A 21,609-nucleotide genomic window follows, 5' to 3' on the forward strand; every position below is an offset into this window, starting at 1 on the left:
GCACAGGTTGGCAGCCCCTGTGGAGTGAGAGGTCATCTCTGTTTATTCACGTCCTCACAGGAGGAGCCCACTGCAGCCCCTGCGGCTGGGAAGAGCCCTTTGGCGAAATGTCCTGCAGAGCAAGTATTTTTTTAAAAACTGTGGGTGGTGAAATAAATGTAGCGATCTGAGTGTATTGCTTACAGTCAGAGTAATTGTCATTTTGTGACAGTTTACTTAGGGAATCAGACACGTACATGTAAGCGTGTGTGCAAGTGGTGCCCTGGGAAACCCATTTCTTGCCGTGGGTCCTGGTCAAGGTGTGTGAAAACCACTGTCCTTAAAAAAAAAAAAAAAAAAAAAAAAAAAAAAAGAAAACCACTGTCCTTGAGCACCGAACCCTTTGGATGGATCCATCTGCCCCCAATCAGGCTGGGAGGGTGTTCTGTTTCACCTTCCCTTCCACGTGCTTTGGTGCTGGGCTCTCAGGCTGACAGCGGAGCCTGGGGCGTGAGTGTGGCTGCGAGCATGTGGCTTCTGCTTGTCCCTGAGAGAAATGACCCTGAATAAAACAAAGTGCTGGAGCTAGTTGGACATTCAAGTTCCATTCCATTTTATGCCTTGTAACATAGATCTCCGTTCCCCCCCCCCCGCCCCTCCCCGCACTCCAGCCAACAGACTTGTGCCAAAAATTCAGTCATACACAGTGTCGTTCAGTAAAATAAAAAAGATCTAGTTTTTCTGCATTGGACATTTTATAAATTCCTCCCTCTCTTCTTTCGTAAGTCGTGACTCCTTCGGTCCTTCTTTCCTTCTGTCAAAATATATTGGTATAAAGTTGTAAATTCTCCGTTTTGAGGGTTTGCTTTCATTCTGAATTGTCGTTCCTGTAATTTGGGTGTTAAAATGGCCTTTTAAATTAAAATCAGGGGATCCCTGGGTGGCTCAGCAGTTTAGCGCCTGCCTTTGGCCCAGGGCGCGATCCTGGAGTCCCAGGATCGAGTCCCGCGTCAGGCTCCCGGCATGGGGCCTGCTTCTCCCTCTGCCTCTCTCTCTCTCCCTATGTCTATCATAAATAAATAAATAAATAAATAAATAAATAAATAAATCTTAAAAAAATTAATTAAAATCACAGTGAGGATAGGTTGTGTGCACGCGCGCGTGCACACACATACACACATGCTGATCTCTGTTCTCCATTGTTTTTTCCCTCCTGGCCTCTCTTAGTGAAATAGGAAGGTAACAGCCACTTAGCAGGTGCCAAATTTGGGTTGTAAATTTTTGCGTGTGTGAAGTGCGGGAAGGGTTGAAGCTCCTGCTCTTGCAGGCTCTGCAGGAAGAAACCGTGGGCTGAGGAGCCTGCGGATGGGGGAGAGCAGCCTTGGGGGTGTCCCGGTGACCTTGGGGGTGGCCCGGTGACCTCTGGAGAGAGCCCTCTCTTCTGCCCCTTAATCCCTCTGCAGGGGTTAGAAACAGTTTCAGATCAGGAATTTCAAAAGGGACCACAGGGAGGTGTTTGACTAAGGGACCTCAGAGATGGTCTGTGGCAACTTTTTCAGGCTTCTTTATTTTTGTTGAGGACAAAAGTTTCTGTATCTCTGTACACCTCAGAACTCACCCCTTTTCATCTCTGTACAGAGTCCAGAAAAGCAAATTTGTTGCTGCTTCTTGTTAGTCATTAGTAAATAGGGAGTGAGCGGAATAGGCCGCAGGGTAAGTAAGCAATGACACTTGTATCCTTTTCACGCGTGTCTGGTATTAATTACCACAGCGTTTGACCGTATTCCAATCTGTTGTCAGATTTCAAAATGAGACTAGTTCTTACTGTGCCACTTCATAGTCCTACCACCCACTTAGGTACACGTCACTTAAAGAAGAGAATCCTTTAAAACTGACACATGTGACGCTGGGGTGGCTCAGCAGTTTAGCGCCTGCCTTCGGCCCAGGGCGTGATCCTGGAGTCCTGGGATCGAGTCCCACATCGGGCTCCCTGCATGGAGCCTGCTTCTCCTTCTGTCTGTGTCTCTGCCTCTCTCTCTGTGTCTCTCTCATGAATAAATAAATAAAATATTTTTTAAAAAACTGACACATTGGCTTAACAATTTAAAATGTATTCACCTTAAAATTCCACAGGTGGCAAAGGTTGTTTAGTTTTTTTTCCCCCTCCATCTGCCTTCCTCCTCCTTTTACTCCTGCAAAGGGATGTGTGTTAAGGGGGGATCTGGGCCTCTGCTTCCTGCTCCAGTGGTGTTCCCTCTAAAACTGCCCTTACTTATGCGGCACGTTGGAGATGTGTCTTCCCAAGTCAGTGATTGTTGGGTGTTTGTGTGTCTGTGTGTTCACAGTATTTAGTGAACAGTATTTAGAATAAGACTTGGCAGGTCGTAGGTGCACAGTAAATAGGCATTGAATGACTCTTGATGAAGGACAGCAGAATTGACCCTCCAACAGTGTGGGTTTGAACATAGGTCCACGTATACGTGGATCTTCTTTGACAGATGTGCTATCAGGTAGTAGGTGCACAGTAAATAGGCATTGAATGACTCTTGATGAAGGACAGCAGAATTGACCCTCCAACAGTGTGAGTTTGAACATAGGTCCACGTATACATGGATCTTCTTTGACAGATGTGCTATCATATCCTATGTGGTAATGTATGGTGGCTGCACTGACGGTGAGCACAGCATGACAGAGAGTTCTAGTGTCCTCCTCCTTCTCCAATCGCTGTGCCTCCCCCTGAAACTAATGTAACACTGCGTAAGCTGTACTTCAAACCATAAAAGTACAGTGCAGTACTCAGTGCATTTTCTTTTCCTTATGATTTTCTGAATAACATTTTGTTAGCTTGCTTTATTGTAATACAGTATGTGATCCATCTATGAAATCTGTGTTAATTGGCTGTTTATGTTATGGGCAAGGCTTCTGGTCAACAATAGGCTACTAGAGTAGTTAAGTTTTGGGGGAGTAGAAAGTGATGGGGATTTTTTTTTTTTTGACTATGGGGGGTTGGGGCACCACAGTCGTTCGAGGCCAGCAGTATTAGCATGATTCAGTGAAAGCCACCAGCCGAATCCCCAGCATGTTTTGTTACCACCGATAGGCACTAATGCTGACCGGTGGGGATATGATCTTTGTCCTTTGCTGTTGACAGCCAGCAGATTACTGGTGTGGACGGAAATAGCCAAAAACTAGGGGTGTATTTTGTTTTAAAGGTTTTATTTATTTGGAGAGGGACAAGCAGACTCACTGCTGAGCAGGGAGCCCAACATGGGGCTTGATCCCAGGTGCCGCTGCCAAAAACTTAAGTTTTAAGAAAGAAGAAAGAGTTCACTAAATGGATGATTTGCCCTGCATAATTACCCTTGAACAATTTCTTTATAGGAAATACAATTCAAATAATATGCTTATATGTGCTATTTTACTCAGGTTCACGTGGACAAACTAGACATGTTTAGAAACATGCCGGACATTCTCCATCATCTCACAACAGACCGTAACACTCAGATCCATGCCTGTCGTCATCCAAAGGTAGGGAGTCCCTTGTTTTTCTCACTGTTGGCGTGACGAATGGGAAAACAGAATTGTTGGTCCAGAAAGAAGCTGTGAAATCCCATTTTCTAGGCCCTTCAGTTTACAAATGTGAAGACAGGCTGAGATACCCCAGGCCACGCAGCTAGATGTTACTATGTTCCATGAAATGCATGGTAGTCAACAGACACAGACCCTCTTGGTTGTTTAATGAAATAAATCCATACACATTTGATACATGTTTATTTGTAATAAATTATGTAATGAGTAATGTATTTTTAATGGAAATAGTAATATGTTAGAGCTTCTAACTTAAAACATTTATAAACTATTTTTCTTCTACTTATTTGAGATAAATACTTAGGTATAACTTTGCTTCAGACTTAGAAATGGTGTTATGGATTGCTGGGGCAGTTTCAAATGACCATTTTTAGTGTCTTTGCCCCTCATTTGTAATTCATTTTCGAATGCCACCGTAGAACTCTCATCACTTATTAAATGTCCTGTTATTAAATGTCAGGTATTAAATTTTGCATTTGCCCTTAACATTTTTTTCCCTTTCAATTTATATAGCCATAATCATGATCTTCAGAAGTGGGATTGCATGATCATCATATCCCTCTAAATTTTAAAATATCTGAGCATTCAGATGCTGAGTAATTTTCATTTTAGTAAACGCTGCATTTATATATTTAGATACTCACTGTGGTAATAATTTTGGCTCCATTGCCAAAAACCTAAAGTAAACTTGTTCAGCCCTAAAGTAAAGCATAGTTAAAAAAAAAAAAAAATTCTTATCTACAGCCTGGCCTATTCTACTTGAGACCACTATAGGGTAACTACAAGGTGAGAAATTATTTTGATGATTGGTAAGCTGCATATTATAACTCAAATACGAATTTATTTCATCTTTTTGTTTTCGTGCACAGAGACACGCACATACTCACTGAATTCACGGATGGAGCAAAGTCCGATAGATACAGAATAGCACCTGTTTTGTCCCTTTTCTTTCTATTTTTAAAAAAAAATGTCTTTGAGAGAGAGAGTGAGAGAGCACAAGCAGGAGGAGCAGCAGGCAGAGGGAGAAGCAGACTCCCTGCTGACCAGGGCACCCGATTCAGGGACTTGATCCTAGGACCCCAGGATCACTCCTGGAGCCAAAGGCAAAACACTCAACCGGCTGAGCCCCCAGTGCCTGACTTGTAGCCTTTGTCCTCACAAGCCCAGTAAATCTCTTAATTGGCAGATTTGTCTCTACTCTGAGTTTTCTTACATCCCACAAGTAGCTGAATTTGTAACTGTCACTTCCGTCACTTCCCACAAGGCTGCCTGCCTCAAAAACCCTCCTCTAACTGCTTGGTCTTGGTTCCCCGGCCTCAGGGGTACAGCTCGCAGAGCCCTGGCGCTCCCCTCCGCCTCGTCAGGCTTCAGAGGCCTCCCGAGACATCGGATTTGGATGGAGCGCTAATGGTTTTGCAGGACCTCTCTCCAAATGTGATGTCCTTGGGAAAACAGTTTCATTGCTTTTCAGCCCTTTAAAAGCATTTTTGTTACTTTTCCCTCAAACTGTATTTTGAAAGAGTTGGATGTGTAGCCCGTATCCATGCTTCCCTGTTGTGTAGCGGTGTCCTTTTTAGCATGTGGCGTGGGGGAGCAGGGCATCCCGAGCTACGATCAGGTGTGTGTTGCGGTCCCTGTGCCCTCTTTTATCTCTCGATGGAGATCAGGTCTCCAGCCTTTGGCTTTTCTTTCAGGACACTGATATTTTCAGAGAGTCCAGGCCAGTCGTTTTGCAGAATGTTCCTAAATTTGGGATTATCTGATTGTCTCCTTACATCTACTTTTTTGTCGTGTCTGTAAACTTAAAAACATTTGTTTTTGAGACCCTGCCTACAGACAGATTTGTTGAAAATGTTGAACTGCTTTTCCTTCTTTGCAATCTTTTTTTAGGCTGAGGAATATTTTCACTGGAATAAATTACCTTGTGGAGCTATTTCCAAAAACAGAATCCCGCTCCACACAATCAGCATTAAGCCATCCACTATGTGGTTTGGAGAAAGAACCAGAAAAACAAATGTAATTGTGAGGTAAGAAAGCAACCTCTCTTTTGAGAGAAACCTTGCTTTTGAGGTAACTTCTCTGATTTAGTTTAAATGCAATTGAGCCTAACCCAGGGAGGAGGATGCACTATAATTATGGAGAATAGCTTCTGAAATTTAAACGCTATTTAAAAAGGTTCTGCTTCCCAATCTGTCTGATGGCCAGTGTCTTTAGCTGGTATTTGCTGAGGTCTACTCCGGTTGGGTGGCTGGAGATTGAGGGCATCCTGCTTGTCAGGGAGTGGGGGGCTGATGCTGCAAGGGATAGAAGCCCTCGGTGGAGCAGAGGAGAACCATAGCGATCATCCCATTTTGGCAACACTTCTTTAATATTGGGTATTCAGAATGTCTACAAATACTTATATTTCTGGAAAGAGTTCCCTCTTGTCCAAGGAGAAACCTTTGATTGTAGGGTGATTGCATATTGGAGTAGACTAAATGAGAAGGCACGAAATGTAGAACTTAGCTTGGTTTTGTCAAAAGACCTTTTAATTTTTGTGTTTTCATTTCCCTTTAGGACTGGAGAGAGTTCATACAGAGCTTGTTTTTCTTTTCATTCTTCCTACAGTGAGGTAAGAGGATCCCACGGACTCAGACCCCTGTTGCCACCTGCTTCGGCAGCCATCGTGGTTGACAGTAGTGCCCCTGACTACCAGAGGCATCTCTCTTCTTACTGCTTAAGATTTGTTTTGGCTTTTCCTAAAGAAGTTTAGGGAAAATATATCAGTAGATGAGCCATGTTTGCTGAGTACAGAGGAAATTGGCTATTATCATCTACTTTCAGCCTAAACATTAAAAAATGTGGATGATTAAGGTTTTCTTCCCATCTTACTTCCTGCATATATTTTAACTTCCCCACTTTGGTTGTTCTGTCCAGCTGTCATTAGATGCTTGTAACTTACGTGAAGGAGTACTACAGATAAATCTCCTATGGGCGGCCCGAAGGTGCCGTCCAGATTTTTGTCCCCTTCCAAAATTTGATTGTGCGGAAAAACTATTTAAAAAATAGTCCTGAAAAAAAAAAAAAGTCCTGAATATTCAGCAGTGGGAAAGAACAAAGGCTACTGAGGTAAAGACCTTGTTTCTTTTCTTTTTTATTTTTTTAAAATATTTTTATTTATTCATTCATGACAGAGAGAGGGAGAGAGGCAGAGACACAGGCAGAGGGAGAAGCAGGCTCCATGCAGGGAGCCCGACGTGGGACTCTATCCTGGGTCTCCAGGATCACGCCCTGGGCTGAAGGTGGCGCCAAACCGCTGAGCCCCCCGGGCTGCCCAAAACCTTTTTCCTTAAGAAGGATGTAGCATATTGGGATTACTCAGTTTAAGGCTTATTAAATAGTTTTGTTAGGATTCTTTTTACTTTTTTTTTTTTTTAGCCAACATATAGATAGAACATTATTAGCTTCGTTATTAGCTTCAGATGTAGAGCTCAGTAGTTACCAGTTTTGCATTGTCAGGATCCTTTTCATGTAGGAAATTGACCTGCTAGAGTGGGAACTTGGTATGTGTACTTTATTTGCAAACTCCTCATGCATTTCCAGAGTAAATGCCAGCATCTCATAAGTGCTGAGTTTTAGTAATCTCATGTACATATCAGGAGAAAAAGGTGCATAAAATCCGACTTTGTATGACACTTTAAGTCCCATATAATTTTAGTTTGACCATTTCGGCACTTAAACATTGATTTCCCGGGTAACTATCATTTTTGTATTTGGGATACACGGATGTGGCACTCCAGCAGTGAGCCGTGAGCTGTGGATGTGTTAATGATTCGAACAATTGGATTCTTCAGAGCGCAAGTCAGCCGTAGTGTTGTAAATGACTCTTCATCATATTATCGAAATACCACAGTGGCCTATTAAATAACTGATCTTAACTTTCAGGTACAAATCGGTTATCTGAGAGCAGCTTGGAAGGGATTCATTGTGATGGCATAATTGAGCTAATGTGTTTTCCTCATTTTATCCTGAAATCTCAGATTGTTGTCAAAGCCCCCTCCTGGGGATTTGTCTTCGGTTTGGTATCTGGCTCAGGATCAGGTCCCCTTCCTTTGATCCCTTAGGGCTGGGGATTCTTTCTGTCTCAGCCACCGGGAAGGCATCTAATGAGGGAACGGGTTTGGCCTTACTTTTTCACTTAGGACTACATCTGGCGTGTTTCCCTCCTTCAGTGTAGTTAGCAGCCGGGTTGAAAAGCATAAGCCCTCCTGGGATATTATGCAGTTACCCCTCAGGAGGTCTTTCTGGTGCTTAAGCAGAGAGATGAAACAGATGACCCCCCTGCCCTGCCATCATCCCCCACACTTCCTCTGGATTAGCACTACTGATCGCACACTTGGAGAGTCACCATGAGCTCTGCTTGGTCATCTCTCAGGGTGGTGAGGAGACAGGCTTTTCTGAAAAGTATAGATCACGTTGAAATATATTTAAAAACATAAGTAGTAGATTTTTCAAAAATTATTTAGAGCATATACTCGAATGGGAGGGAGAGGCCTTCAGTTTTCCTCATGACCCTGAGACCAGGACCTGAGCTGCAACCAAGTGAGCCACCCAGGTGCCTCCCATAAATAGGAGGCTTAAATATCATTTCCTGTCAGTTTTTCTGACTACAGCTGATCCTCCTTACTCATGGATTCCTTACTTACAAAAGTCTGCTTGCTCATCAAAATTTATGACCCCCAAATTAATAGTTGCAGCGCTGCAAAGTTGTTTGCAGTCAGGCCCAGGGAGTCACCAGACACGCATATTCCTGGCTGAGGCTGAACGGGGTGGTGCTCTGCCCTCGCCACTGAGCTCCAGGGTAAACAGGTGTCCTTTTGCAGGCAGGTCAGTGCTGCATTTACACATTTCTGTGCTTTTTGTTGGGGGTTTCACTGTTCAAAACGGCCCCCAGGTGCAGTGCTGGGGAGCTGTGCATGTTCCTAAGCACAGAGGCTGGGCTGTGCCCTCATGGAAGAAATACATGTGTTTGATAAGCTTTGTTCAGGCAGGAGTTATGGTGCTGTTGGCTGTGAGTTCAGTGGTAATGAGTCAACAGTGCACGTGGAATAGGTGTCAGAAGCACATAGAAAACAAGGTGATGCGTTGGTAGGCTGACAGAAACAGTGACCAGAGGTTCACAGGAGCCTGGTCTTCCTGGTAGGAGTCCTGGTTCAGTGTTTGCCAACTCACCGTGCCCGGTGACTTCAACGAACATAACGAGGATAAGAATAGACGGTCTTCGTGAATGGTCTTAAGGCAGACATCTGATGCAAGGACATCAGCTTGTACAAGGGACAGAGGGTGCCTCTCTAGTGGGTGTCTCTTGCCTCCTGTGGCCACTTCATTTCTAAGTAAAAGTGAATGATTTCTGGTATAGGTAGACCTTTCTTTATCCCTCTTCCCTTGAAAAGCCTCAGAACAAATTATGCAAATCATATAGGTTGTGGCCAGTAAGTAATAGTTTCTGCTCTGAAAGTAAAAAAAAAACAGTTTATGGAAAATACCTGAAGAATGAATGGGTCGTCTTGCTTTTTCTCCTGTTTTAAGTAAGGTAGCCACTTTATTTTAATATGGAGTTATTGATAATTCCTGGGTTCCTACTTCTTTTGATTTGGTAAAGTTGGGTTCTAATAATTACTCAGATCTCAGTTTCCCCACTTGCAGAAGGGAATAAAAACGTTTGTGTGTTGTCATTATTATGTGTGTGATGGATAATTTCACTGAATGTTAAACATATGCCAGGCCAAACTCTTCACATGCATTATCTCATTAAGACTTTTAGCTGAAGAATCGAACGCAGACTCCAGGTAACCTGACCAAGATCACCTGTTCACCAAGATCTAACAAGTGACAAAACTGAAACTTGTCTGGGTTGTAGAGATGTTTTGAGGAATATTGACAGAGTTCCTCTTTTATAGCATTCTGAACTTTGCAGAAAATCAAGGTATTCATGAAATTTTTGCCTTCAGTTTTCCTCTAGGTTAGAATAAGCTGTTAGAACAAATCAAGCATCCTGGAAGAAGTCCATGAATCTGTGATTCCTAGTCCTTACTGTGGAACAGAATCACCTGAAGAACACTTAAATATTCAGATTTCCAGGCCCCACTGTAACTCAGTAACAAAAGGATTTTGGGGGTGGGCCTGAATGTTGATTCATTTTTCCTGGGAGGCCCCCAGGTGGTCCCCATGTGCAGCTAGCATTGAGAACCACACAAGAAATTCCTGCTGCTCTTTCTCCTGGCCTCATTTGTTGCTTCTCTGACAACCAGATTTTTCAGCATAGAGATAATTGACCTATTTTATTTTCCTTCTAGATTAAAGATTTCTTGAACTACATCTGTCCTGTGAATGTGTATCCAAATGTCATTCCAATAGGCACAACTTTGGATAAGGTTGTAGAAATGTGAGTAGTTGCTACTTGTGAAACTTCTATTGTTGAACAGATGGATACAGAGACTAGTTTTGGGCCTAAGAATTGGGGGCAAGGGTGTAAGATGGACATGGCTATAAATACGTTTCTCGCTGGGAACACGATGGCTTTATACATAACACGATATGTTATGTATAATCCTAAAGGCTGCTGGGAATCTGGCCCAAGGAACCATTTGGCAGTGAGGCCCTTCTCAAGTCTTTTTCTGTGCCCTTTTGTATTTTATCATCACCGTGCCTTAGCTTTCAGCCTGTAGAATGAGATAAGATTTGTGAGATTCTTCGAAGAGATCAGTAAGCCTCATTAATCAGGGACCAGTAAGCAGCCAGCTAGATGTATTCTCTGAAAGCCAGAAGGTGTCACTGTCTTACTTAATAGTCTTGTAGAATAGGACCTGCTTTTCTGCAGTGCAAGAGCAAATACAGGAGTTTTGCCTTCCTCCATCCTACGACTAGATAGCTGTATAACAGGTTGTATTCTGTTTACCACTTTATTACAGTGAAGTGGTTTTTTAATTATTAGACATGGCTTTTCAGTTTTTAAAAGTAGTTATTAATGATTTTTCCCATGGCTAAGTTTTTATAATCTCTGTAGATGATGATTATATTCCAGTAGCTTTCCCCACAGGAAAAATATAATTATCATATTCGTTTCAGCTTAAAGCCTTTATGCCGATCTTCCCAAAGTACTGAGCCAAAGTATAAACCACTTGGAAAATTGAAGAGAGCTAGAAAAACTCACCTAGACTCAGGTAAGAAAATGACCCTGGGCTCAGGGTTTCCACATGCAAGGCTGTTTTCCAGGCTACTCTGGCCCGGTGAAAGCTGCATTGGGCAGAGGTGGGCCTGGAACAGACTGTCACTCAGACCTGTCACCATGCTCTTCAGCCTGTAGAATCAGGAGTCCGATCTCCTTCACAAGCTTAGAACAAGCGACTGGGAGAACTGTGCCTCTATTGAATGGTAGGGCCTGTAAGGAGAGGCTGTGCTGTTAGTCTTGGCCATTTCCTTCAAGATACTAGTAAATGCTGATAATGGGAACTTTTGTCACTTTTTCATTACTCTTTTAGTTTTTTAGCAAAGAGCAGCAGTAACCTCTGAGGAAGAAATCAGAGCTTCAGACTCCAAACAAAGCTCTGCTCCTTTATAGCAGCCACATTTTGTGGTTAGGATTCTGAGTTTCTGTTGCTTTATAGTGGGGAGCCAGTTACTGTACCAGGTAGCTAATACATGACCAAAAGAGAGTAAATAATGATAGTATTTCTTGAACACCTGCTGTATATGGCAGGTATTGTGCTAGGTCCTTTACGTACGTTAGTTAAACCTCAAACCTCCAAGGGGTAGCATCCCAATTTCACTAACAAGAAAAATGAAGTTTAGAGAGTGAAGTAAATCCCCCAGGTCCAGCCAGAAGTGAGTGATGGGGTTGGGATTCTAATCCAGGCCTGTCCTTCTCTTCTCCATTTCTGCATTTCCTCTCATTTAAAATCAAATAGAAAACCATTAAGATGCAAATTCCAGGACTGATTCTAGAAAAACAGTTGTATTTTCAGATGTTACCGCTATCATGTACTGCATCTTCTAATCCTTTATATATACAAACTTAGTTGTAAGTTTAAAAAAAAAAAACTTTATTTTTTTTAAAAGATTTTATTTATGTATTCATGAAAGACACAGAGAAAGAGAGAGAGAGACAGAAGCAGAGACACAGGGAGAGGGAGCAGCATTCTCCACGCAGGGAGCCCGATGTGGGACTTGGTCCCGGATCCTGGGATCAGGACCTAAGCCGAAGGCAGCTGCCTGCTGCGCCAGCCAGGTGTCCCTAGTGTCCAGTTGATGCATGTTTACATATTCACGTACTGGAGAAGCTATCACCCTAATTAAGATAATGAAAATATCCATTACCTCCAAGTCCCCCTGTGCCACTTTGTAATTCCTCCCAACTACCCTTCTTGCTCCCTGCTGTCCTCATCCATGCCAAGGCAGCCACTGATCTGCTATCACTGTAGATTAGTTACCATTTTCTAAAGTAATCACATACAAGTATATGTCTGGCTTGTTTCACTCAGCATATTTTGAAACTTATTGATATTGTTGCATGTATCAAAGTTCATTCTTTTTTATTGATGAATAGTATTTATTGCATGGATGTACCACAATTTACTGATCCATTCACCTGTTGTACATTTGGGTTCCCAGTTTTTGGTTAGTATAAATAGAGCTGTAAACATTCATATACACATCTTTGTATGAATGTATGCTTTCATACTAGGAGTGGGTCATATGGTATCTGTGTCCTTAAAAAACTGCCATATTGTTTTAGAGTGGTTGGACCACTTTGTATTCTCGCCAGTTCTCTTGCTCTACTTTGTTGTCATTATTTGGTCTGGGTAGACTTTGTACTCTTAGGTATCCTAATGTGTATGAAATGGTATCTCATGGTTTTATTTTGCATTTTTCTAAGATCTAGTGAGGTTGAGCATCTTTGGTTATAGGCTATCCATGTATTTTCATTGGGGAAGTGTCTGTTAAATCTTTACCCATTTTATTTTTTTATAATTAATTTTTTTCTTTTAAAGATTTTATCCATTTATTCATGAGAGAGACAGAGAGAGAGAGAGAGAGGCAGAGGCACAGGCAGAGGGAGAAGCAGGCTCCATGCAGGGAGCCCGACGTGGGACTCGATCCCAGGTCTCCAGGATCAGGCCCTGGGCTGAAGGCAGGCGCTAAACCACTGAGCCACCCGGGCTGCCCCTCTTTACCCATTTTAAAAATTACTTTTTCACTTTATTATTGTTTTGAGTGTTTCTGGATATAAATTTATCAGTTACATGCTTTGCAAAACCTTCCTCCTGGTTTGTGGCTCATCTTTGCAGTCTCTTGAAGAGCAGAAATTTTAAATTTTGATGCTCAATTTATTAGTGTTTATTTGTAGCATAGCTAAGAATTCTGCCTGACTGAAGGTCACAAATTTCCTCTTGTTTTCTGATAGTTTTAGGTTTTACATTTAGGTCTATGATCCATTTTTCTAGTTTGTATGGTACAAACTAGAAGTCCAAGGTCTTTGTGTTTTGTTTTTTTTTTTTCTCCTGCATATGAACATCTAGACACTGGAACCATTTGCTGAAAAGTTATCTTTTTCCTACTGAATCGTCTTTGCACTTTTGTTGAAAAATCAATTGACAATATATGTGGGAGTCTGCTTCTGGACTTTTTATGTTCCATGATCTCTGTCTTAACATCAGTACTGCCCTGTCTTGATTATTGTACCTTTATGAATTTTGAAATGATACAAGTTCTTAAGCTTTTTTGTTACTTTTCAAAGTTGTTTTGGTTATTCCAGGTCTTTTGCATTTCCATCTGAATTTTAGAATCATCTTGCCATTTGTACAAATGTCCATGGGAGGGAGTCTGATTGGGATTTGTTAGTAAATTTGTTGATCAATCTGGGAAGAATTGAGAGATTACATTTAATCTCTATTTGGTTTATTGGCTGTAACTTTTTATTATTTTTTAAAGATTTTATTTATTTATTCATGGGAGACACAGAGAGAGAGAAGCAGGCTCCATGCAGGGAACCTGACGTGGGACTCGATCCAGGGTCTCCAGGAACAGGCCCTGGGCTGAAGGGGCAACCACCTGGGCTGCCCCTGTAACTTTTTATTTTAGTGGCTTAAGTATACATCTTTAACCTAGGAGAGTGAAAAGATATGTATTATTGTAGTAATAGCATAGCATAGTATGGTATAAGAAACTTAATGGCAGTTATTTCCCCCCCTCACAGTCTGCAATTTTACTCATATGTTTTACTTGTTATAAACCCCACAATATTTGCTTTATGCTGTCAGGTTTTTAAAGCTTTATTGCAGTGTAATTTAGATACCATAAATTTCACCCTTTTTAGGCACACACTACCAGACATGCAGACATTTGCCACTAATTTTAGAACATTTCTGTTCCTCCAAACTATGCCCATTTCAAGTCCCTCCCCACTAGCACCTCCAGTTTTAGGTAACCACTAAATATACAGGTTTGTCTCTTCTGGACATTTCATGTAAGTGGAATTGTACAACATTTGGTCTTGTGTGCCTGGCTTCCTAAGCATACTTACTCTTTTTTAGTGCCACATTTTATTTATTCACTAGTTGAGGGACATTTGAGTTGTTTCTACCTTTTATTATTTATTTATTTCTACCTTTTAGTTATAAGTTATGCTGCTTTGCATATTTGCATACAGGTCTTTGTGTGGACACAGGATTTATTTATTTGGGATAAGTAACATAGGAGTAGCATTTCTAGATGATGGTGGGGGTGGTGATGCGATCTTAGCCTGAGCTGCCGTAACAAAATACCAGACTGGGTGGCTTAATAACAGACAGGTCTCATAACTCAGGAGGCTGGAAGTCCACGAGGTGCTGGCCGTTTCATTGAGGCTTCTTCTCTTGGCTTGTAGGCAGCTGTCATATTGTGGTGCTGACAGGCCCCTTCCCGGGGCATGTGCTGGGGCTCTCTGATGTCTAAGGACACCAATCCTATTTCATCAGGGTGCCGTCCTAACTTAAATTATTTCCTTTGAGGCTCCGTTTCCAAATACAGCCACACTGGGGGTTAGATGGCTTCAGCATGTCAATTTAGGGGGAGGTACATTTATTGCATAATATACACACAGTAAACCTATGTTTTAACATTTTAACAAACTGAGAAGCTATCTTTCAAACTGAACACAATTTTATTCCCACTAGCTAAGGATTCCAATTTCCCCACATTGCAGCTCACACTTTATCTTTTTGATTATAGCTCTTCTAGTGGGTATAAAGAGGTGTCTCATTATAGTTTTGATTTGCATTTCACCATTTGAGCTTAAGTATTTATGTTCTTTGCTGAAATGTCTACTTCAATCTCTTGCCCATTTTATTTTTAAAATATTTTATTTATTCATGAGAGACACACACACACAGAGAGAGAGAGAGAGAGAGAGAGAGAGAGAGAGGCAGAGACACAGGCAGAGGGAGAAGCAGGCTCCATGCAGGGAGCCCGACGTGGGGCTCAATCCCGGACTCCAGGACCACACCCTGGGCCGAAGGCAGGCGCTAAACTGCTGAGCCACCCAGGGATCCTCTCTTGCCCATTTTACTTTTTTTTCTTGCCCATTTTAAAATTGGATTACCTTCTTGCATTATAAGAGGGGTTTAAATATAAATATAAATATATATATATATATATATATATATATATATATAATTTTATCTATTTGAGAGTGTGCAGATGAGCAGGGAGGAAGGGCAGAGGGAGGAGCAAACTCACCACTGAACAGGGAGCCCCAGTCGGGACTCCATCCCAGAACCCTGGGATCATGACCTGAGCCAAAAGCAGCAGCTTCACCAATTGAGCCACCCAGGAGCCCCTGTAAGAATTTTTAAAGGACTTCTACCCAGTGTCCATAATTAGGATTTGCAAATATTTTCTTCCAGTCTATACAGCTTGTCTTTTTATCTTACTGATGGTGTCTTTTGAAGTTTAAAATTTAAGTCCAGGGATCCCTGGGTGGTGCAGCGGTTTAGCGCCTGCCTTTGGCCCAGGGCGCGATCCTGGAGACCCAGGATCGAATCCCACGTCGGGCTCCCGGTGCATGGAGCCTGCTTCTCTCTCTGCCTGTGTCTCTGCCTCTCTCTCTCTCTCTCTCACTGTATGCCTATCATAAATAAATAAAATAAAAATTAAAAAAAATTAAAAAAGAATAAAATTTAAGTCCAATTTATCTGATTTTTGTTTTACTGCTTGTGCTTTTGGGGTCTTAATCCAAGATCATGAAGATTTTCTCCCAGGTTTCTTTTTTATCATTTCAGTTTACCTGAAATTTACTGTGTTAGGTTCTGCGATAATTTTGGATTTCTAAGAGTATTCATGCATTTTGTTCAGGCATATGGTTAAATGGCTCGGATTGTGTGATTCTTTTGTGTCTAGAACTCACTCTCCCCACTACTAACACAAGGCCCCTTTTAGTACCCCTACAGATGCCCTGTGAATTATAAGGGGTTCCACACTGGCTGTTGGGAACAGGCACTGTTCCTAGCACTGTGTGCATTCTGGTCACTTTTAGTTTTTTGAAGTGTTCCCTGGCCTCAGGTAGTTACCTCACACACAAGTGTGCACTGGCCAGGGTGCTGAACACCAGAGGGGGCCCTCGCTCTGAGCCTCTGCTCTATAGATCCAGCCACACCTCAACTACTGGATGCCCAGGGGCTCTTCCTGCTTGGAAAGGTCACAAAGTGAACTGGGGCAGTCTTAGGGCTCGGAGCCCCTTCATTTGCATCTCCTGTCTCAGGTGTCTTTGTCCTTCAGAGCCTGATAACGAAGGCTCTCAAGAAATTTGACATATTTTATCTGGTTTTAGTGGTTTCATGTGGGAAGTTCAATTTAGTCCCTGTTACTCTTGGCTGGAAGCAGAAATCTTTAACATTTTGTCCTTTTATATATATCTATATCTATATATATTTTATATATCTATATATATCTACCCAGAGGACTCTGGTTTTTTTGGTTTGTGGGCCACTAGTTCTAAGTTTTCAAATTGGTGTTTCTTTTTCCCTCATTTTTGCTTTTTTTTTTTTTGGTTAGCTTTGGTTTTGTTCCTTGTTGACTCCCTAGTGTTTTTATTATTATAGTGATTTTTATAGCTTTTATTTGTATAGGTATAGATCTTTAGCAATCTCTGGTGTCAGTCTGATGTTTTTAGATGTATTTTGTAAGCCATAGGGATGTTTGCTTTAATTCATATCATTGACCTTATAGTTCTGTCCTGTGTGTGTGCTGCAAGGTCTATGGTAATTTTGGGGTAGTTTTTAGTTTCTTTAGTCTGTTAAATGTTCTGTTGATGCAAGTCAATGTTTAACAAATGTTAACCATGCAGTGTTTAGCAAATCTTAGAGCAACTGATTTTTTTGTGCGTCAGCATTTGAAGGGCAAGTTGAGCAGTCATTCTTTTCTCAGTCAGTAAAAGCTCTTTGTACTCTGACTTTTTGTTGTTATAGCTTATTGAGAACATAGAATTCCACCACTCTATTTTGAATAGCATTTTAATGTATTTCCTTCTCCCCATGTATGTAAACATCTAGAACTCACAGGACATTAAAAATGTTTACTGTCTAGGCACCAGTAAGAACAGAACAGGGTCCTAAGTTTCTGTAGTTGTGTGAGGCTCGTTGGGACTGTGGAGAGGTGGACAGCAGGACATAAGCAGGGACCAGGGCAGTGAAAAGGAAGGAAAAATACTTGGGGACTTAGCTGTACAGAGTGTAGAGGCTGAAAAGCAGTTAACCTTTCTGTGGGGAAATTAAACTTCACTTTTAGAAATAATTTTGTGATGAACAACACTGTACCTAAGTCTGTTTCACACTTCTCATTATTGGATTAAATTGTAGAAATTATTTTGTTCAGTATGGTTATACCAAGTTACAAAGTATCTATGAATTATAATGTTTGTCCTTTTTAAAGTTGGGTTTAGATGTGCCTATCAGCCTGGGTAAATGCTATTAAGGATTTTAAAACTTATTTTCTTAGTGTTATATGCCTTTCCATTTTCATGGAGAAATTAAAAATTTTTATATTGTCATAACAGGATTTAGAATAATCTTGGTTTAGTAAAGAAACTTTCTTAGATACAGATGAATTAATGTGAAAAATGTTTTGATAGGTTTTACAGTTGAAACATACTGTGATACTAGTATAGTCACTAATCTAGAAGAATATGAAACTGCTTAACCTTAAATACAAACAACAGAAATCTTTCGTAAAATGTAACTGTGGCAAAAACAAATTTATACTCCGTGTTTTGAAAGAAAAGCCGTATCTTGGAGATGAGGAGGATTCCAAATATAGTCGCTAGACATCTTAGTCACCTTAAGTCCTTAAGAATTAGGCAGAGCGAGGAATCAAACTGATCTGGTTTTGACCTAGAGTCTCGTCACACCACTTCTCTGGACTGGTCTCCTCATTGGTAAAATGCGAGGATGATGATCTCTGGCCCATTTTTTTTTAAAGCAGCTTTTATGTATGTAAGTGTTTAGCTACATCCATGTTACCTTTTAAGTTGCCATGACGGCAGTCTCACGAGCATTTAATTTTCCTCTATTATGTAATGTTTCATTAGAGGGCAGGAAAGAATGTTTTCCCTCCAATTACATGCCTACTCAATTTACGATAATTTCATTCTCCAAGTAGGGTTTCCTCCTTTTAAGAATTTAAGGGGACTGGCTCATTATATTATATTGCTAGTGCAACATGCTTTAAAAAGAAGATCACACACACACACACACACACACACAAACAAAAAAAAAATCATACACAAAAGAAAAAAGAAAATCAGTAAATTAAATTCGTGGTTTTCATTTTGGGCCACTAAATGTGGCTTATTCAAAGTAAGCCCCATCTGGCACATTTGTTCCCCCCCAGTATCTATCACAGCCTTGTGTACTTAGCTGGCTCAGGTTGCAATCACAAATACTAGAGACTGGGTGACTTAGCAATTGACATTTATTTCTCACAGTTCTGGAGGCTGGGCTGTCCAAGGTCCAGGTACCAACAGATTTGGTTCTTGGAGAGGGTCCATTTCCTGGTTGTAGACAACCTCCTCCTCAGCACGTGCTCACCTGCCTTTCTACACACTGTCCGTGCATAAAGAAGGAAAGTGAGTCTTCCTACAAAGACACTAATCCCGTCCTAGGGGTCCCACGTCCAAATACCATGACACTAGGGCTTCAAATTTAGGAACTTTTGAGGACACAGACATTTTGGCCCATAACATCTGCAAAGTAGGTATCAAAATGTTCAAAGAAATGATAGAAAAGTGTTTTATTTAGCCAATTCACTGAGTATCCACTATTTGCCAGGCACGTACAGTTTGCAAACCTGGCTGTTGAACAAGTCACTACTAAACTATAAATCAAATTATTGGGTCCTACCTTCAGCAATTCAGTAGTCTGGAATGAGATACAGAAGGCTCTTTTTTAAAAAGGGTTTCCAGGGGTGCCTGGCTGGCTCAGTCAGAAGAATATGCAACTCTTGATCTCAGGGTCACGAGTCTGAGCCCCATGTTGGGTGTAGAGATTACTTAAATGAGTGAATAAATGGGGGGGGGGGGGGTAGTAAAAAGCTTTCCAGAAAAGGCTAATGAACAGTCAGGTTTAAGAACCACTGACTGTGGCCTATTTGGAGAACACAGATCTGTATTCTCAACTCAAAGTCCAGCATTAGTTGATGGGTTAAATTGTTCAAAATATCTAAGGGGCCTTTTAAAAAAATAATAAATTTATTTTTTATTGGTGTTCAATTTGCCAACATACAGAATAACACCCGTCAACTGCCCCCCTCAGTGCCCGTCACCCATTCACCCCCACCCCCCGCCCTCCTCCCCTTCCACCACCCCTAGATTGTTTCCCAGAGTTAGGAGTCTTCTTGTTCTGTCTCCCTTTCTGATATTTCCTAACCATTTCTTCTCCCTTCCCTTCTATTCCCTTTCACTATTAAGGGGCCTTTTTCTTAGAAGAAAAGTGAACTATTACTTGCAGTTCCACCAACTGAAATCATAGTTAATGCTACAAATTGGATTTTAAGTTAAAAGCACCAATTAGCCTCTTTGCATTCTGTGTTTCCCATATATCTCTTGTGTTTTCCCACAGAGGAGGAAGATGACCTCTTTGATGATCCTGTGCCGTTACCGTTAAGGCACAAGGCTCCATACCAGCTAACTCTCCACCCTGAGGTATTTGTAATGACTGCAACATCACAAAACCAGCCTGAACAATGGAGACAAAGCACAGGGTACCTCAAAGCAGAGAGCATGCAAACCGTTCCTCGGGCAAACTTTGTAGATTGTGAAGAATCTAACAGTGAAAGTGAAGAAGAATTACAAACCCCAGCTTCATCTCAAGAAGACTTGGGTGCTGTCACACAGCAGCAGCAAAAGGCTGATGTAGAAGTACCACAGTGGGAAATATTCTTTAAAAGAAATGATGAAATCACAGATGACAATTTGGAAAACCTCCCTTCTTCTACAGAGGCAGGGGGTTCTCAGTCACCGAAGCTTTTAAGTGACTCTGATGGGGAATCAACTCATATTTCTTCCCAGAATTCTTCTCAGTCAACACACATATCTGAACAGGGGAGTCAAGGCTGGGACAGCCAATCTGATACTGTTTTGTTATCATCCCAAGAGAGAAACAGTGGGGATATTACCTCCTTAAACAAAAGTAGCTACAGACCAAAAATCAAGGAGAATATTCCTGCTTCTCAGATGGAACAAAATGTACTTTGTCCAAGGAATACTTCCTCTGACTTGAAACACAGAGATCAAAATGTAAAGGTAGTTCCCAGCGTTGGAGAACCGACTGCCCTAAGCAGTGGGAAACACATACCTCAGGAGAAAAGGATGCTAAATCTTAGCACCAATGCAGATTCCCCGAGCTCCTCAGATTTCAAAATTCCCTCAACACCAGAGACTGAGCTACCTAAAGGAGAGCATTTGCAATATTTGTATGAGAAGCTGGCAACAGGTGAGAATATAGTCCTTGAAAAGAGAAAAAGCTCATTCTTAGATACTTAAAAATTTTAAAGCTTGCATTCTCGAGCAACCACTAAAAAAACCTACACTAAAGAGGTAATAGTCCAAATCATACCAGACATATCAGAGTGGAGTAAAAACGCTCCTGTAACCTAAAACAGGGCAGTAAAGGGGAAGCAGAGAACAAAAAATGGGACACATACGGTAGAACTAAATCCAGACCTCAATAATTACATTAAGTGAAAATGGTCAAAACGCACCATGAAAACATAGGGGAAAAACAGTCCTCCTATATATAGTGAATGATGCAGGTAGGTTAACAGTAAAGAATGGAAAAAGATCCCTAAATAGTACTTAAAAGAAAGCCGGAATGACCATATTAGCAAATTTCTAATGATAAAAGATCTAGACACAACGCTGTACGTATATGTACCTAAAAACAGTTTCCAAATACAAAGAGCTAAAACCAAGGAGAAAGACAAATTTATGCACAATTCTAGCTAGGGACTTGCCCATTCCTCTGTCAGTAACAAACAGCATACAGGAAGTGAGCAAAGATACAGAATGAATAGCACCACTGACCAACTGGATCTAACTGACGTAGAACACTCCACCCAACAACATAAGTGCCCATGGCACACTGACCACAATAGACAACCGTATCCTGCAGGTCATAAAATGCTTCAAAAATCAGCCCCTTATTTATCTCAAAAGTTGTATCACTTACAAATGCTGGTATGAATACAATGACAAAATTTAAAGCAGAAAAATTAGAAAAGAAAATAATTAAATGGCAAAAGCATTAATGTGTTCTGAGTTGTTTTCCTTCAAGTCCATCAATGGGGTATGTCATCAACACTTTGGGGTATGCTGGCATTTTATACATTACAGAAGCAAAAAGATTTCACTTACAATGAGTTTAAGTAGAGAATCTAAAACAATCTGCAGATTAAATGGAATGATATGCATTATCATGCGTATCACTGACCCCTTTTTTCTACCTCAGCAGCTACTCCCCAGCTTTTGATGAAATG

At 41.2% G+C, this 21,609-nt stretch overlaps 1 protein-coding gene across 5 annotated transcripts in view; it reads left to right on the forward strand.

Moving 5' to 3' along the window:
• The window catches only part of DCLRE1C (DNA cross-link repair 1C), a 36,726-nt gene extending 15,345 nt beyond the window's left edge, over positions 1-21,381 (forward strand). For all 5 annotated transcript variants that reach the window (XM_072749453.1, XM_072749456.1, XM_072749454.1 and 2 more), the window contains 6 exons: positions 3,406-3,507; positions 5,458-5,594; positions 6,124-6,178; positions 9,903-9,991; positions 10,675-10,769; positions 19,695-21,381. In XM_072749453.1, the coding sequence (XP_072605554.1) occupies positions 3,406-3,507; positions 5,458-5,594; positions 6,124-6,178; positions 9,903-9,991; positions 10,675-10,769; positions 19,695-20,617 (1,401 nt within the window). In that variant the 3' untranslated portion in view covers positions 20,618-21,381. The remainder of the gene's footprint in view (positions 1-3,405; positions 3,508-5,457; positions 5,595-6,123; positions 6,179-9,902; positions 9,992-10,674; positions 10,770-19,694) is intronic.
• The last annotated feature ends 228 nt before the right edge of the window (positions 21,382-21,609 follow it).

The sequence above is a fragment of the Vulpes vulpes genome, chromosome 2, assembly GCF_048418805.1.
Source record: "Vulpes vulpes isolate BD-2025 chromosome 2, VulVul3, whole genome shotgun sequence".
NCBI lineage: Eukaryota > Metazoa > Chordata > Mammalia > Carnivora > Canidae > Vulpes > Vulpes vulpes.